The 17,081-nt window shown below is 37.0% G+C and overlaps 1 protein-coding gene across 5 annotated transcripts in view; it reads left to right on the plus strand.

The window, feature by feature from the left end:
* Positions 1-17,081, plus strand: part of ANKRD28 (ankyrin repeat domain 28) — a 119,026-nt gene that overhangs the window by 42,347 nt on the left and 59,598 nt on the right. For 2 of the 5 annotated variants that reach the window (XM_042043501.1, XM_042043500.1), the window contains one exon: positions 2,968-3,051. In XM_042043501.1, the coding sequence (XP_041899435.1) occupies positions 2,968-3,051 (84 nt within the window). Of the gene's footprint in view, positions 1-282; positions 1,852-2,967; positions 3,052-17,081 lie in introns of those variants that run through there. The other 3 variants (XM_042043502.1, XR_006018544.1, XM_042043499.1) reach the window with 3 other exon arrangements.

A 17,081-nucleotide genomic window follows, 5' to 3' on the forward strand; every position in this document is an offset into this window, starting at 1 on the left:
GTCTTCAATGAGTTAAGTGTTTTGCTACTCTGACCAGTGCCATATGAAAGCAGTTAGAGTGCTGGAATTGTTTACTGCCGAAAGTGTGGTTAGTCAGCAGAACCAGTACACCACATTTCTTTGCGGCTTTTAGTGGAAAATATTAAACAGGCGTTCTTTCTTCAGTTATAGAATTTTTACGTTTTCAGCTGCGTTAGTCACTGAACTAGCGCAGACTGCAAAGACTGCCCCCAAAAAAAGAAAAAGGCGGGTTTTTTTTGGTGCCAGAGGAAGTTACCCTGGGAGCGGTGGCTGGGTGCTCTGGTAAGTGTGACATGTGAGCATTACTAGGCATTTCACCCTGCCAGGCTGCAGTCGCTGCTCGCCAGGCTGCTGCTCAGGGGGAGCGCTGCCGTGGCAGTGGTTTGTGCGCCGCTCCTGCCGACTCGGACAGCCAAGCTGGTTTTTGAGCTTTACAAGGCTATCTGCTGATTGTATAATTTAATTTGTCAAGAAAAAAACCTGATAAGCAGAAGCTCTAACTGAAGAGGAGAATCAGGTTGGCGCAGTGACAGATGTTCGGATAAAGAAGTTGGCTCAGAGAAGATGTACAGAGTCTGATTTTTTTTTCCTTTTTTTTCTCCCCCTCAATCTGAATGAAGACTATCATGGGAACTGCATTCACATGGTGATCAAAAGAAACACTTCGAGTGATGAACTGCTTTTGCAGAAGTCGTCTAAGGCAGTAATTTGAGCTTTTGTGTGCAGTAGCTAGCTTGTTTTTCTGAAGCATTCCTCCTCAACAGTATTTCTGCCTTACGTGCATTCCCTGATGGAGAAGCCACAGCTACTGCCTGGTGAAGGAAAAATGAACGCTCCGCATTGCTCGTGTCCCTGACAGAGTAACACCGTCTGCGTTGCTGTCGTTTGGGGAGGCTGGATTCAGCCGGCAATATTATTCAAGGAGTTCATTGTCCCTGTGGTCTGACTCATCGCATGTAAATGTGCTGCAGCCGTGCTGCACGTTGCAGCTATTTTCTTGCATGGGAAAGAATTATTTTCCTCTGAACAGGTCCTGAATAACTGCTGGAACCGAGATGTGTTTTTCTCTCTGGACTGCTTTTGACATTGAGAAAGGAAGCTGTAGAATGGCAGGATGATCGGGAGGCGCGTTTATTTTCAGTCACCAGAAAGCCTGTGAGGGTTGATTTAAACTGACCTTGCAGGAGTGGGAATAGCTGCGGCCGTCTCTCTCGGGGCAATTGTTCCTTGTTCCGTCCTCTGCAGGACGGAGTCGTGTCTTCTGCAACAATGATTTCACTGTGGGGGTAGGAGGACGCTGTGGAAGTTGTGACATTAACAAAGACAAACTTGCTCGTGAAAGGACAGCTGTGTGCGACAGTGAGTGCTGTTCGAATGGAATTGGATCTTGGGGTATTTCTATCAACTGTTCCACAGTTTTATTATTTCGGTTTCGATGCTTAGGGAGTTTTTACTTTATAAAGAACAACTTTTTTTCAGGAGTGTCTTGAACATCTTTTGGTGTTTAAGTGTGAAAAATGAAATGTGAGGGGGGATTGGAATGTCCCTTTCTAGATGCTAACACACCAGCAGTAGCACTCACAAGTTTGTGAGGGCATGTGAAACAGGTGAAAGTATTTCCTCTATGGTCCCTGTTGCGATACCTGCAGTCTGCTTCCAAAAATACCGTTGCTGGCGTTTTTTTGTTTGCTTTTGCTTCCACAAACGAATCGAATGAGTCGAGTCTGTATTGTTGTTTTGGAGGAGGAGGAAGATGATTCTCCCACGTTTATTTCCAGTTTGCCTCAGGAAAATGTATCTGTACATCCATCGCCCTCTGGAAATGTGCTGGTAAGGCATGTTATTTGTTGGCATATTTCCTGCTTATAATGCTGTCTGAAATACCATTAGCTATATTCCTAAGATTAGGGTGAACATGTACAATGTTAAAACAAGACAAGATGATAAAATCTGCGTGTAATAAAGATGGAAAAAGCTGAAACTTAGTGGTAGAATTTATGCTTGCAAGGGTCCATTCTTTTTCATGTAACCTTATTTATGGTGCAGCAAGAACAAGTCTTGGTTCTTGTGTAATAGGAGTGGGGTTTTAGAAGGCTTAGGGAAATGTGTTTGAAGTAAATGGGTTTTCCCTGCTCCACTTCTCACTCTTCAATGGTACATTTATGCAGTGCCACTTTAGAAGCTGATGTGATCATTGTATTATAATAATATGCTGTGTTTATTTTGAGAACTGATAGAGTATATAGTTATATCAAACGAGCAATTCTAAGCTAAAATAAAAATTAACATAAGTCACAATCTTGGTATAACTGTTGGATTCAAGCTAGCACTTTCAGGAAATGATCAACACTGGGGACTGTGCTTTTATTGCTTTAAATTATTTTATTTTGTCAAGTGACTGACTTAATCTTGCTACCATACCTCAGCAGCTTTTCTTACTTACTAAGAAATCCTGCTATATTTAGTAATAGATGTGTGTGAGTGTGAATTTGTTACCATACTTATCTGATGCACTTTGCTTTCCCACTCTGTCTAAACAGGTGAAAGACTTCCAGTAACTTGAGTCACTTGCTAATGTAAAAAGGGATTGTTTGCTTATACGGTATAGAATTTGCAGCATGTAATGACAGCCCTAATTTTATTATAAGGCGTTCTCTTTTCAGCTGTTATAAGCTTGTCTTAAGCTTGTCTTCTCAGCTCCTTTTTTTTTTTTTCTTTCATATATATATATTTCATTGACTTAGAGGATGTCTGTGTGTTTGAGGTTTTTAAAACCTGCAATTTCTTTGATCCTAAATACTGGTGCTGGTTTCTTTGTTTTACTGCCTGGAATGGGGTTTTTTTGTCATTACCTTGTGTTTCTGTTATGTATCGAAAAAACTGTATGTGTATCACTAAAACCTAATATGGGGTTTTATTTTAAGATGTGTTTTTCTTTCATTTCAGCCACCATTGGTTCAAGCTATATTTAATGGAGATCCTGATGAAGTTCGAGCACTAATATTTAAGAAAGAAGATGTTAATTTTCAGGTAAAATCAAATATCATTGGCTTTGAATGCATTTTAATTTTTAATGTATTTTAATTTTATTTGTTATATCTTTCTGCTGTACTAATCTCTTTAAAACTTTGCTAATTCTTGAACTGTACATTTTATATACTAGGCCAAGTAAAGCCTATACGTACACTTAATACTGGGAATCACGTGTATAGCTTTGCAGATTTGTGTGAATAGTAAAGACCTAATTTTATATTCCTTGTAACTGTTAGTTCTGCAGTGCTTGGGTAACTGCAAAGTTTCTTTATACAGTTACATCAGACTAATTTACAGAAAGCTAGACTGGTTGAGTGTGATGCTATGTAGACTTGAATTCTTTTTAAATTGAATATAGCATATAGTATACATTAGACAGTTATAAGAACATAGTCTGGGGTTTCAGTAGGTACATTTAAGAGTGGATTTTAAAAAGGGAAGCCTAATGATTATATTAGTAAGAATGAGGAATTGGGTTTATATTTTTGTGGTGCTTCACACTCAGGCACTGCAGACATAAAAATTATACTGAAATGATACTAAGTTTGTTCCACTGTGTGAAATTCAAGATTTGAACAGCATGCAATTACTGTATTTCTGTTAAAATTCTAATATGCGTGTTTGACACTATGAAAGATAATACAGCATAAACGCTTTACATGGATTAGAAATTGCTTTGATTATTAACAGCAGACTGACACAAACCATTTAGGGCTTATGCTACAGGAATATACATATATAGCTGTTTCTCCTCCAAATCATCAGAACAAGAGTGATGCTAAAAGGCAAAGGCTAAGATCTAGTTGCTACCTAGGGGCCCATTTAAGACCATGGTAAGTGTTTACACTTTCTTCTGGGGAGATGTAGGCCAAAGGCAAATATTTAGTTTGGTATGTTTCTTTTGACATTTAAAAGCATGCTTCAGAATTTACAGCTGAGAAATGTCAGCTGAAAAGTCCCAGTATAAGGAAGCTGTCCTATTGTCTTGAAGGGCTTGAGAAGGACCCTATATAAACAAACTTTCTGTCAAATCTGAAGCTTTGTTTGATAAGGTTGGACTTTTTTTCCTCTTTCAGGAGTTTTGTGTGTCCTTAAGAAAGATTGTATGATTAATTTTACCAAAAGACTTAATATTCTGTTTAGTTATGAGAGCATTAGTTTTGTATCCTTCCAGTGTCTGCATCTATATGCTCTGGTCACATTGCCATTTTTATTTTTAAAAGATGATTAGTTTGTATTGTTACTTTGTGTTCATTCATGTGTTAAAATCAGGTTTAGCATTCATAGCTATAGGACCTTGTAAACAAAGTTAGGTTTACTCTCTGCCTTTTTTTATCATCTATTACCAAAGCCTCTGCTATATTTCGGTATGTATGTGGGAGTGGTTTGGAATTGGGTTTTGTTCTTTCTCAAGTTTTGTCAAACACTTGCAAATAAATAGGAAGACAGGAAGTCAACTGATGTGCTTAAATAGGAAAGCTTGTAATTACTTGCTGTCTTTGAAGAGAATTACTTCAGATTGCCAGATTACTTATCTTGTAGGTAGAATAGTCAAAATGTGGAGGTTTTTACATTTTATGTTTTGGTGGGGTTTTTTTGTTGGTTTTTTTGTTTGTTTTTTTTTAATTCCTTTCTGTGGATACATCTCTCTTTAATAGAACATGTGTGCATCTTAGCCTAGTAACACCCAAGGTGTGGATAGAGTCCATGCAGGACAAATATGCCATTTTTTCACAACCACCTTCTTCACTGTTGGGAGATGCTTATCACTCATGACCACTGTTTCTTATCACGGCAATCCTAGTCCTACTAGAGTATCAAATATTAGATTTACATTTATCCTTTAAATGCTGTTTGTTGGGGCTAAATGAGCATGTAAATTCTCCCATTGTCTGGTAGAAATGAAGTAGACTGCCTAGTATATTTTACTGTGTGTCTGTGAGCATTTTGTTCTTTTCCTTGGTTTTTTTTGTTGTAGATGTCCTTGGCTGGAGGTAACATATCTCTACATAAGTCTAGATCTAGACTTGTTCCCTGAGTTACATGTTACGAGTTGGTGTGGACAGAAGGAGGGGAAAAGTGAAGAAAATGAAGTAGTTATTTATATTCCTAAAAAAAGAGAAGGATTGGGATAAACTGTTTTGACCATTGTGGTTTGTATTAGACCAGTATATACACTGGATTTTTTTCCACTTCGCTATCCAAGTGTTTCAGTACAGTTACTTGAATTCCAGAGTCATTCCCTCCAGTGCCTCGGCAGAGTCATTTCCCCCTTTGAAGAGCAACTAATTATTTTGCAGTTTGTATTCGAATAGTTGAGATTCCTTCCATCCTCCCTTCCCCTGTGCATGGGCTGGACTCTGTAACTGGAGACCCAGCAGCGTTCTGTGAATCAATTTTGCCCAAAAGTGAACTGAAGATAGAGCTGTTGTACATCTTCTTTGTGACATTGGCATTCATCTAGGAAAGTTTTTATGATGAAATGGGGGTATTTTTTCTTTCTGTTTCATCCAGCTTCATTTACCTCCTTACTTTTACGATATGTTATCTCTGACATTAATCACAATTGGCTTAATGCTCTTTATAAAGCTAAGTGACTTGAATCTGTATTTGGCTTTCCAAAGCTAGGCTGTGGAAACTGATGTTATGGTAATACCTAAATATTGCTTTGAGTTTGGCCTGTATTAGGGCATTATTCCTAAAACAGATGATGTCTTCTGCCATAGTGTAATACTTAGAGACATTCTGAAATAGGTAGTCTTTCAGAACATGAGTTGCTGTGTGTGACTGTAAGATAATGTACAAATAGTAAATGGGCTTTTTTCAGAAAGAAGATTGTTCTCTGTTCATGCCATACCAGCCTCGAGTCACAGGCTCAGTTTAGATTTAGAAAGTATGTATTGTATTCTGTTTGCTGTTGTAATCTTTTGTGAAGAAAGAGCAAATTGAGTGTATCCCTAGCTGCTTAAACTGGGGTTCAAAAAGGCTTACCCTCTCTGCAAGCTGGAAATGTGCAGCTCTTTATAGACAAAACTGATTTTTAGGAACTTTGTTCAAATAAATTGTTTGGAAGGTGAACTTTTCTGAGGCTCCAGTTAATGGAAAAAAACAAAACAAAGGGGAAAAGGGTTCTGCAGGGTTCCATTTCCCTCCCATTTCCCAAGAAAGCTTGAGTAACTGTAGCTGCTTGTTTCATGAATCAGGCTTAAATCACACGCATCACATATGTCAAACAGTATAGAGTTTCTGTTACAAGCATGGTTTTTGCTATCCTCTATGTGTTTGTTTAAAAAATTATTACTATTTCTTGGTACCATCCTGAGCTTTTGAGACTTGACAGAAAGGAAAATCTTGCATGATAATGGACACATTTAATATCTATTAGTTGATGGAGGTCCTCAACATTTCCTGCTCTTGCTGATTAGATTAGTGGGGCTGGTTTGAATTCTGCATATTTTTCAGCAATTAGTTTTAGCTAACTGAATGATTTCAGCATTGCATTTTATAAGTGAGTATTGGTTTGGGCTTTTTTCTTTTTAAGATTTTGAGACCTGTTACTGTTGTAAATTCTGCCATTTCTGTTTGTAATCAGAACTCATATGATGTATGTTCAGTTTAAAAGATCATGAAAATGGAATATATCATCTCAGCTATTAGTTAAGAATGGAATTCTCTCAAGGGAATACAGCTCACTGTCAAAAGTGATTTAAAGGTTGCAAATCTGACTACTGAAGTGATTGTTCAAATTCAGAACAATTTTTCATCCTCCTAGACCTATTGGGGTAGTATTTCTTGCCATGAAAATTGATACTTCAGGTAACCCAATATTTTTTATAACTCCATTGCACTTGATCTTAGCCGAGGGGACAAACATCTGATCCTCTCTGGAACTGGTGTCAGTGTGCCCCTTGCTCTTCTCATACTAAAGCCAAACAGACTCTTTTTTTGGAGGATTCCCAAGACTACACTGATCTCTCACAATGCTCAAAAATGCTCACTGTTCCTATTTAAAGTAGTAATATTGACATATGTGACAAGGGACTTAAACATGAAATACCTGGATCTTACTGTATATTGTGCTTTGTGAGATTAAAATAGATTTAAACTATGAAATGTTCTAAAGCTGCTTTATGTGTGAGTTGGTGTTTTTTTTTCCCAACATGAAATGTAATAATGGGAAGTGAAATTCCTCATACCGTACCATTACAGCCATTGGTACCCTGTAGCAATCAGGGTTCTCTGTATGATTTCTATTTTGAATTATTGGCCATCCAGCACGGCTCTTAATTTAATGTCTTTTTTGTATGGTAAGTAACCACAATGTAAAAATTCACCTGTGCTGCTATTTTGGGAAGAAGGGAAAAACAAAACAAAACCATAGAACCAAATAATCTTTCGTCTGCCCTCCCTAACCCACAGCTGTATTAGATAGCAAAGAAGTGTTGCCCATAAATTCCAAGTTTTGTTGGTGGAACTGACAAGGGGTATGATCCTGTAGCACCAAAGTGCTGATACAAACAGGATAGCTAAGGTTGTGTCTGACTGGTATTTTGAGCAGTAGAGTTCCAGTAGCGATGTGGACTCCATTCCCAGTCCTGCCAAATGTGGGTTTGCGTAACTTCTTTGTGGTTTTTTGCGTAGCAGGGGAATGCTGCTGGATGTTGCTCTAGGGTAAGACAGAACATTAGTTTATCTTACTCTGCAGGTCACTATATACTGAAAGAGGAAGAAAATTGGCTTGTTAGTCTAGTGACAAGCCTAGGACTCCTTTATACAGCATCGGGTCTGGGTACCAGGAGAATTAGATTATTGAGGGTCTCAAAGATATTAGTAATTTAAGAATGAATAATGAAAATTTAAGTACAGTTCAAAAACCAAGAAAGATCCTTTGAGATGATGGTATTGGTCAACAAAGTACTAAAAGAGGTTAAATAGAAAAAACAGGTAATGTATGTATGGTCACCTGGCTTTCATCATTATACTTTACCTTGTTGTTTGAATTGCTGGAGTAACAGATGTTTTTCTGCATATTTGTGCAGTGTGGAGCAGGAAAACCTGAATTACTTGGCTGCAGTATGGAACATTCTACAAGATTTAGTAAAGTTTGATGTTCTGATCATACAAATGAATCCTGTGCCTGTATGTTGTTCTGTGGGAAATTGTAATTGCTCTCTAATTCAGTAATTACATTGAAATATTTCTCTGTGTAAAGAACATTACATAAGTAAATACGGACTTCCTTGAAAACAAATGAACAAGAAGCCATAATTTTAATGAGGTAAAAATAGTCGTTAGGTATTTTCTTACCTTTGTGTTCACTATCTTTCTGTAGCCAATTATTTTTCTGATTACTAATGTAGGTTTTCTTGTTTGTTTTCTATAAAAAATACACATGCATACTACAAATGTAAATTTACCGCAGCTTGACATATCTGTACTTCTAGAAGCTTTTCTGCGTTGATATTCGTAAAGTGTTTGAGCTATGCCTTTTGTTATCAGTGCCTTTGTAACTTGGAGTCACTGTTAGTGTAAGAATTTGCTGGTTGGGACAACTGGAAGAAGTTCTCAAAGCAAGTGGGATGCTTTTAAACAGTGGTGGTTGATGTGTAGTGCCATGTTCTTGTGCTTTTGATGAGGGCAAGACTCAGAGAGGCTGTTTTTAACAGGGAGTGGAAATAGTTTTGAGAACAGGGGAGAGGACTTTGACAGTTTTGCAGAGATTTGCATGGGCAAGATGAAAGCAGTGGGAAGACAGGCATGTCCAAATAGTGCTCCTTTCCGCTTCAGGAATGCTGTGACTACTGATCAGGAAAAGGGGTTATTCATCGTGGTTTGTGATTTGGTCCACTCAGAGTATGTTTGCAGGGAAATAATTTTCCAGGCCAGTTCATCTGTAACACCTCTTGGTACTAGATAAAGCTTCTGGCAATCGCACCAAAGCTACCCTCTGGTTTTTGCCTAAGCTGGTGAGAGTAAATAGTGGTTAAAAACTAGTGTAATGTAGCAAAGTCTAAGCAGGAGTTGTGAAGAGTTTTTAACTCTTCAAGCTGTTCTTCTGAGGAGGTGAGATTATGGGTTTGCTAACCAGTCTATTTGTCCCAGACATGCCTCACACCCAGTGTTGGTAACTGTTTTGTCAGGTTCCTGCAGACAAATCAGAGGATTTACATGAAGGGCTTTTTCGTTGGCAACTGGAGTTGGCAACCAAAACTTGCTCTAAAGTATTTGTTACTGTGGAGCAGCATCTCATTGTATTCCTTGGCAGGATAGACATAACGTCTGGTTTGCTCATTTGAATGTGAGAGAGGAATTAAAAAGTTGCCCAGAAAATTGTAAAATATTCTGAAGAGCACAATTTATTTATTTTTTTAGATCCTATTTTAATAGGTCAGGTTATGCACTTTTTGTTTCTTAGTTGTTGCCATTGCTAAAGAGTTTCAATCTGTCACGAATTTTTCTTCTCTAAAAGTAAGTCACTGGTTTTTTATTTGGTCTTTTGCTAATTTCCAAATGCAGGCAAGCTTTTAATAAAGAGATGCTGTAGTTATTGTAACTTGAACCATCTCGACTGACATTGTGAAGGTGTAGCTGCAGTAGTATTTTGGAGGAGTGCACAGTTTAGACCTATTAAAATAAAACTTGAATTTAAGGCCTCCTTTCCAAAAATGTTGTACTATCTTGAGTCTCTAATCATAGCAAAGAAGTATTTAGTGAAAAATTGTGAGTTTGGAGGTATTAATAAAGTGCATAGAAATATTTGCATGGTTTTTGCTGTATTGAGAACACTTGTTTTTCCTCAGAGATGGTTAGAATACAAAGTTTGCCATCTTTGTAATGTGCTTGTTATAGCTGGTGTGATTCCTAATACTTACATCTTCACATTTTAGCTATCAAATCTAGAGGAAAAATTGTTTTAAAACAGCTTGCTAATTTCCCGTATTATTTATCTATTTAAAATTCTGCTCAACCTTGAAGTCCTTTCTTTCTCTACTAGAAAGGTTTCTGCTTGGTTGAACATTATTTGTAATATATTTTTATCTTCAGTTTAGAGTGTAGCAGATTTGGGGGATAAAATGACAGGTATTTGTGAGTTACAAAGACTTCTTAATATGATGAAAACATAGAATATAACTTAGAGCTTGGTGCTAGTTATTTTAATTCACTTTCATCCTTTGGATTTTTAAGCAGTAATTCCCCCTGAGTTTTCCTGCAAGTAAGAACTGTATGTTGAAAGAACACAAACATGTGTATGCCTGTATATAAATGCATACAAGTTATATAGAAAATGTGAGCTTCTTTTGTTTTTAAATGGTCACTTATCTAATGTTAACAACAGTAGGCATATAATGAAATGACAGTGAGAACAGTCCTTTGAAACAACTGCAGGAGGTTGGAAAGGAAATAAAACATTCCTGTATAAACAAACACTAATAAAGAGAATTCCTGCAGTAAAAAACACTGCTGGGAAACTCAGGGCAGCAGCTGCTGCCTGGCAGCCTCTGCCTGGAACCCAGCTTCAGGTGCTGGAGCAGAGTCCAAGAAATCTTATACTGGGCAGGTGAGGGGCTGTGAGACTTCACAAAGCACAGGTGAACTCAGGATGGGCATAAATCACAAAACAAGCTGTGTGTGCCTTCAGACCCTTCTACTGCTAACTTCTAATAGAAGAATTTTTATTGCCCATTTAAATAACATTAATTATACCTATCTCTTACTCAGAACAGATCTCTAAGAAGAACTGAGAGCTGTTGTAATTAAGTAGAGACATTTTAAATAGTTAATGGCTTTAATTTGGTATGTTTTCATTTTGTATGAAGTATATGTAAATATATTTTTTGAATGTATGGGTGAGAAACATATAGTATATCATCTCAGAGATTGATGGTAGTTATCTTCTGTGTTTGTTTGCTCACATATTTCTAATAAAATACGGCTTTCTAATGGGAACAAGATGTTTCTTTCTCTTTAAACATTTGTTTGGATTTTTGGCCAATGTGCATCTCAGTGTATTGTATTGCTTTCTGCTTCTAGATAGTCTCTGTACTAAACTTTCTAAGTATTTCCATCACAAACAGGAACCCCCATTTTCTCTGTGAACAGCCTGATGAAATGATGAGTCATATGAGACTCCTGCTTTATAATGTGTTCAGTTAATTGAAATTTCTTCACATCTGAAAAATGGCAAGAAGATTCTGTGATGAATTCTGGTTTTGAGGGGAGTGTTTGTGATACCGAAAAAACAGGAGCAGGTTGTGCCTGCTCAGAACTCACATCTATGCATCAGCTTTTACTGTGGAGCTGAAGTGTCTTGCATGTAAGAAAGTCCAAGAATTGGTTTTTAGAAGGACATTCTGTGAATAGCACAGGCCAGTGTGTGTGGTGTTACATTAAAAAGAGACAAAGCTTGTGAAACACCTTGTCACTAAGTCTGATCAAGTTTTAGTGAGGTGTTTTTAAAGAAGGAAGTGGAATGCAGCATTACCATATGGGACTGACTAGGAGTTACTTTGGTAAAGAATTAAATAACTTCTTAAATACATGAATATTCATGTTATATATCTAAAGAGATAAGAAGAAACTTTGCTGCAGGAAATGTACAGAAGCTCTTCCTATACAAAAGCTGATTCTACTTCTAAAGGATTGGATATTAGATTGTTTGATCCATTGATGTGAAGCCTGACTGATTCCAGAAATGGAGAACTTGGGAGACTAATTCTTCCAGGTGTAGTGTAAACTTGCTGCCAGTTGTATAAACAGTATCCACCAGCTACTCAAATATGATTTAAATTCTTCATATAGAAGTTGTTCACTGTAACTTAACTTTAAAGCTGAGCATTTCCTGTTCATTAGTGTGGGATGTTTCTCAGGCATGTCGTCTGTAATGATTAATCAGATATCTTAGCTCCTTTGTAGAGGTTTACAGTGAATCATATTTTTCAGCCTCAATATAAAGTGTGTCCAAATGGTGTTGAATTCGTCTTCTGGTGTAGAAATAGATTCAAGATGTTTTAAATACAAATCTGTTTAATTAGGCATTTTCCTTCAAAATTGAAACGTTTAATGAGAGAAACTTGCCAGTCCAGAGAGGAATAATTCTTTGCTTCATGTCAGTAACACAGTATTTAACCTCTGCAAATGAGATTTTCAGATGTATTGAGTTACCACTCTAATTTATTAGAGTGGTACAAACAGACAAACCTTCAGCAGAGTTATAGGATAATCTGACCAACATCAGCAAGTTGCTGCTCAATACAGCAGGCTTATGGGCAGTAGCTCTCAAGAAGTTACCATTGCAAAGGGTAGAACTGAGAAGAACATTCTGCTTACATGGCATGGTGCTGCCTTGAACAGGAAATGAGAATTATTCTTTAGAGACTTTAGTATGAATTAATATTAGTGTGCTACTCAGGCTAACAACATATCCTCCTTCTCGTCAGGCTTAGTAAGCTCGCCCAGTACTATGCTAATGTGGATTTACTGTTCGCTAAACTGGGCAACCAAGCCTGGATGTCTGCATGGCAGTGGTTTGCTGTATCAGCCAAACACTGAATTTCTTTTGCAGTAATTGGGAATTTGACAGACAGCTTTTGTTTTGGTCACTCTTATTTCTTTAACATTGAAAAATTCTCATTGGTGTAGAGAGCCATGAATAATTACTTCAAATTTAAAAGTGTGAAGAGTTTTTAAAGTTTCAAAGGTTTTGTGTTTGAGTCTCCAGTATGATTCTTAGTGATAATGATTTTGTAGATCGTGTCTAATTTGCCATTTTACTTTTAGTGATCATTGCTTAAGATTGTAACCTTCAAAGCATAATTGAAGTTCTGCATTTCCTGCTGCTTTTACAAAACAAGCTAGAGGCAAGGTCTTGAATAGTTAGAGCTTACTGGAGTTATTCCTGGCAGTTGCTGTGCCTCACATGCAAAGGATTGGTATTTTAGAACAGAACATCCTCACTGAAAGAGGAGAGAGAAGAAAAAAGTTCAATAGTCCTAATGTGCATTGGCTTCCAACATGGACACAGTCCTTAAAGAGGCTATTGCTGGGAAAAGCAAGATAGGATTTGAATTTACTGATTATCTGTAGTCATTTTCTGGATGAAAACCCTTTATGCATATGCAACATACCTTTGAACAAGACAATTTTCTCCACTTTGCAAGTGGTTAAAGCTACCTTACTGTGGGATATCCAGTATGCTATCAGAAAACATAATTTCCTTTGTCCAGCTTGGCCCTTGTACACAAGCTCTACATGAGGTAGATGCACCTTTTAAGTTCTTTGAATCTTCTTTAATAAAGGATGGATGGATATCAAAAACAGCGAAGAGAAAGTGTTTCTCATTTGTTTGCTACATGATGTAGGGAGGGCTGTCCCGTAAGTACCCAAGGAGCAGGACTCTTGTCTACTGCCAGTAGGACCTGAAAAGGCTCATACTGGTGTCAGGTATCAGGACAAAGGAACTGGAAGGTCACTGCAACGAATTCTTGCTGAAGAGCGTGCTCCAGAAGTTCAGGTACACTGTTTTGATTATGAAGTTTGAGGAGATATTTTCTCAGGCCTGTGATATCAGCCTGTAGCTTTCTGTCTCCAAAACCAGTGAAATTCTGTTCTCTTTTCAATCTTTTAAAGTCCTACTTTATTATTATCATCCTTCCTGATCATTAATTTAAGTTCTGTTTGAATTAGCATGAAATACTAGTTATATATATATGTATATGTGTAATTATGGTAACTTACAAATAAATTATGTGATGCTGACTTGCTGTTTCAAAGGAGTGCAAATATCTTGCCTTAGTTGTTGCAAGCTTTTCCTATAATGGCAGTCATCTTCTAAGCTTATCCCATGTCCACTTAGCCTAAGAAATAGTGCATATAAGATACTTTGATCCTAAGGTAATCGGCAGTTTTAGATGAACTTTTATCCTCACTATCAGAGGCTTGCTATTGGGTTTCTTTTGTGATCTGTGATCAGTGTGGGGTCTTTTCATTTTCCGTTGCAGACTGTTGTTGGGTGGAAGTTGTTTTTACTCTCATTTTACTCTTGTTCTTCAGAAGAGATGTGTTCTGCAGGATTTTTCTTATCTAACAATTAGCCTTTGAATTAGCATAAATTGTGTTGTATGGTGTTTGAAGTTCAGAATGGTGCAAGGGCCTCTTAACAGAAGGGCTTTGCATATTCCAACTAGATGACCTTACTTTGTAAAGCTGTTTAACTTAACACACACCAGGAACATGTTTTGGCTTGCTCCAAGAAGAGGTGCTAACATTAAACATACTACCTGAAATGCATATCTTTTCCTGTCAGCAAGACAATGCAGTCAGTGGGACAGATATGTTTTACATTGGTCGTTGTCATTCGAGCACTTGCCTTTGCAATGAAAAGGGCAGAAACCCCAGCTTTTCTGAACAAAAGTGTCAGTGGCCCGAACGTAATGTGCTGGATTTAAACTGTGATGGAGATGTGCATACCTTACCTAGTGTGGTGTGTGATCTTTCACTGGAGCATAAACAGAGCCTGTATTGTTTTCTCTCTTGGCATATTTTCTTATTTGTGTCCTCAGACATTTCAGATGATGACACTGTAAGATGAGGCAGTGCCCCTATTCCAGCCCACTCTGTGAGCACAGGCTGGGTTACATAATGTGCTCCACAGCACTGTACTCTCATTATGGAAAATCCATTGTTTCCTCATACTGCTTTTTTTTTTTCAGAAATAGTTTCAGAATTATTTATCATTTTTCTTACCAGCAACTGCATTCTGATTAAAAGCTGGGGTTTTCTTCTTTCTTCTACCATACATACCAGGTAAATGTTTACAAATCATATAACTGGTGTTTGGGAAGGATAAAGCCAAGGGCAAGTATTTTCAGTGATGTATTATTGTTTCGGGGTTTTTGTGTTTGGTTTTTTTTGATGGTTGTTGTCAGGGTTTTGTGTGTTTATTTTTTTTTTCATATAGCAGAGTTCTGAATGCTCTAGAGGTTAATGGTTGGGTATTTTTTAATTTCAGTGGATTTTTTTTTTTGCTCTCTCCCCTACAGGGATCTAGCATGCTAACAAATACTCTTGGCCCTAAAAGTTGCTCTTTTTTTTTTCCCGAGTTAAAGGAAGGAAAAGACATCCAAAGTGCCTCAGCTGCACTGTGAGATCGAGTTGCTCTTACCAAAGGGTACAGAATAGCTCTTTATTTGTTTTATGTATTGGGCAAGAATTCAGTAACCTTTATTAGTGACAAATGGGACCAGTTCTTGATGTTGGAACTTTTCCGTGAAAGGGAGCAGCAGCTCACAAAACCTGCTTAGTTATTCAGGTCCTTATCCAATATCCAAATGAATGCTTGAGTTTGCTCACAAGAAATCCTGGCCTTTATAATCCAGCCAGAAGCATTTATATGTTGTGTAAAAATGTCTACATAGCATGTAAAAATGTAGAAGCATGTTAAAACCTGGGTTTAGCTTTTCTTACAAGCTTTGCTTGTTCTGTACACAAGTTCTAGAACCTGACCAGCAGAATTATGATAGCAGTATTACAAAACCTGCATGGTACATAAAGGTTAAAGGGCATGAGAAGATGTGTATTTCCAAAAACCACTCTGACTCAGTACTTTCAAAAAGAATAATTGAAGATAAATGGTTTTGAGCTGAATTACTTGGAAGTGGAAGAATACAGAGATGCATAGTTGTTTCAAAATCTACTTCTTGAAATACTTGACAACGAGTCAAAAAGTCTTCTTCTGTGAACCTCTTTAGTTAAGAGAAATAACAATGCAATGTCTACCAGAACACCTGAAGCACTCCTTGTTCTCATATGTGAACAAGACATACTCAAGTTCTGAATCTCACTTTTTAAACATCTTAACCACATCAAAAGAACTTGTTGGGGTTTTTCTACTGTACATATTTAAATGAGAATTTTTTACTCTCGTTCTGAATGAGACATTAGCTGGCTGTAAGGTCCAGCAATCATAATCTTAGATGGAGTTTGATGCTTAATAGCTGTTTCTTGCTCTAAATGTGACTGACTTGCTTTTGTGTGTCTTTCTTTTGGGGCCACTCTTTTAAGAGGAACAGGGCTTCAAACAATTAACACCTGAATGGTGTTTTGTACCTAATTGTTGTGATGTAGGACAGCATTTGAAGTTAACTCTTTTAATTAAAGATGTCTGGAATAGTGTTATTTAACAACATGAATTGTTCTGAACTTCAGGTTCCTTTTTTACCAATCTTTTTTTGTAGTGTAGTATCAACTTACATTTGAAATATCACTTTGCTGGGTTTCTATGGACATTAAGGTTTGGGATTCAGGAAAAGTTAAGCCAGCTAATTTTCTCCTGTCCTCTTCTTGTCAAGTTGTTCTACTCTGTGCCAAAGTTAAAAACTAGATTGTCTTTTAGACAAGAGTAGTTTGGATCCGATGTTTGCTCACATGACTTGAACTCTTGGTATTTTTTATACAGTTTTTGTAAAAGGTATTTTCTGGTGTTATTTAAAAATACTAGAAAGATACAAATGAGCTATCTTACTTGTTTATAAAAATGAATTTTTAATAAGAAGTGGTTGAATGTAAGTGAATGTTCCAGTACAATATGTCACTATCATATATATATATAAATATATCTATAACGATGTTTTTCTGTACAGACTTAATTTTAAATTATTCCCACCAGATTGCTTTTAGTGTTCAGCATGTTAGAAATGAACCAAACCTTCAATGTGTTTTTTGTTTATAAGTTTTTATATTGTGTTAATTGTATGCAGTGGTTCAGTAAGGATAGAGATTTTTATGAGTTTTGTGTTTATTATTTGACTAGAATCATTAGCTCAATGGGAAGTAAATTATTTTCCATGGATTTTAGTGCTTTTCTGTGAATTTGAGCTTTAAATTCAGTCACAAAAATTCCATTTTAAAAATGCCCAGAGGCATCATGCTAAACAAGGATGTTTTTGGAACTGCAGAGTATGTCCAGACAACAAAGCCATGCAATGTGAATTCTTCCCTGCTTCCTTCTTGGAGGGGAGTTGCACTTGTGT

This window comes from Corvus kubaryi, unplaced genomic scaffold (assembly GCF_017639235.1).
Source record: "Corvus kubaryi isolate FWS band 111438036 unplaced genomic scaffold, C.kubaryi_AGA036_p1.0 37398, whole genome shotgun sequence".
Taxonomy (NCBI): domain Eukaryota; kingdom Metazoa; phylum Chordata; class Aves; order Passeriformes; family Corvidae; genus Corvus; species Corvus kubaryi.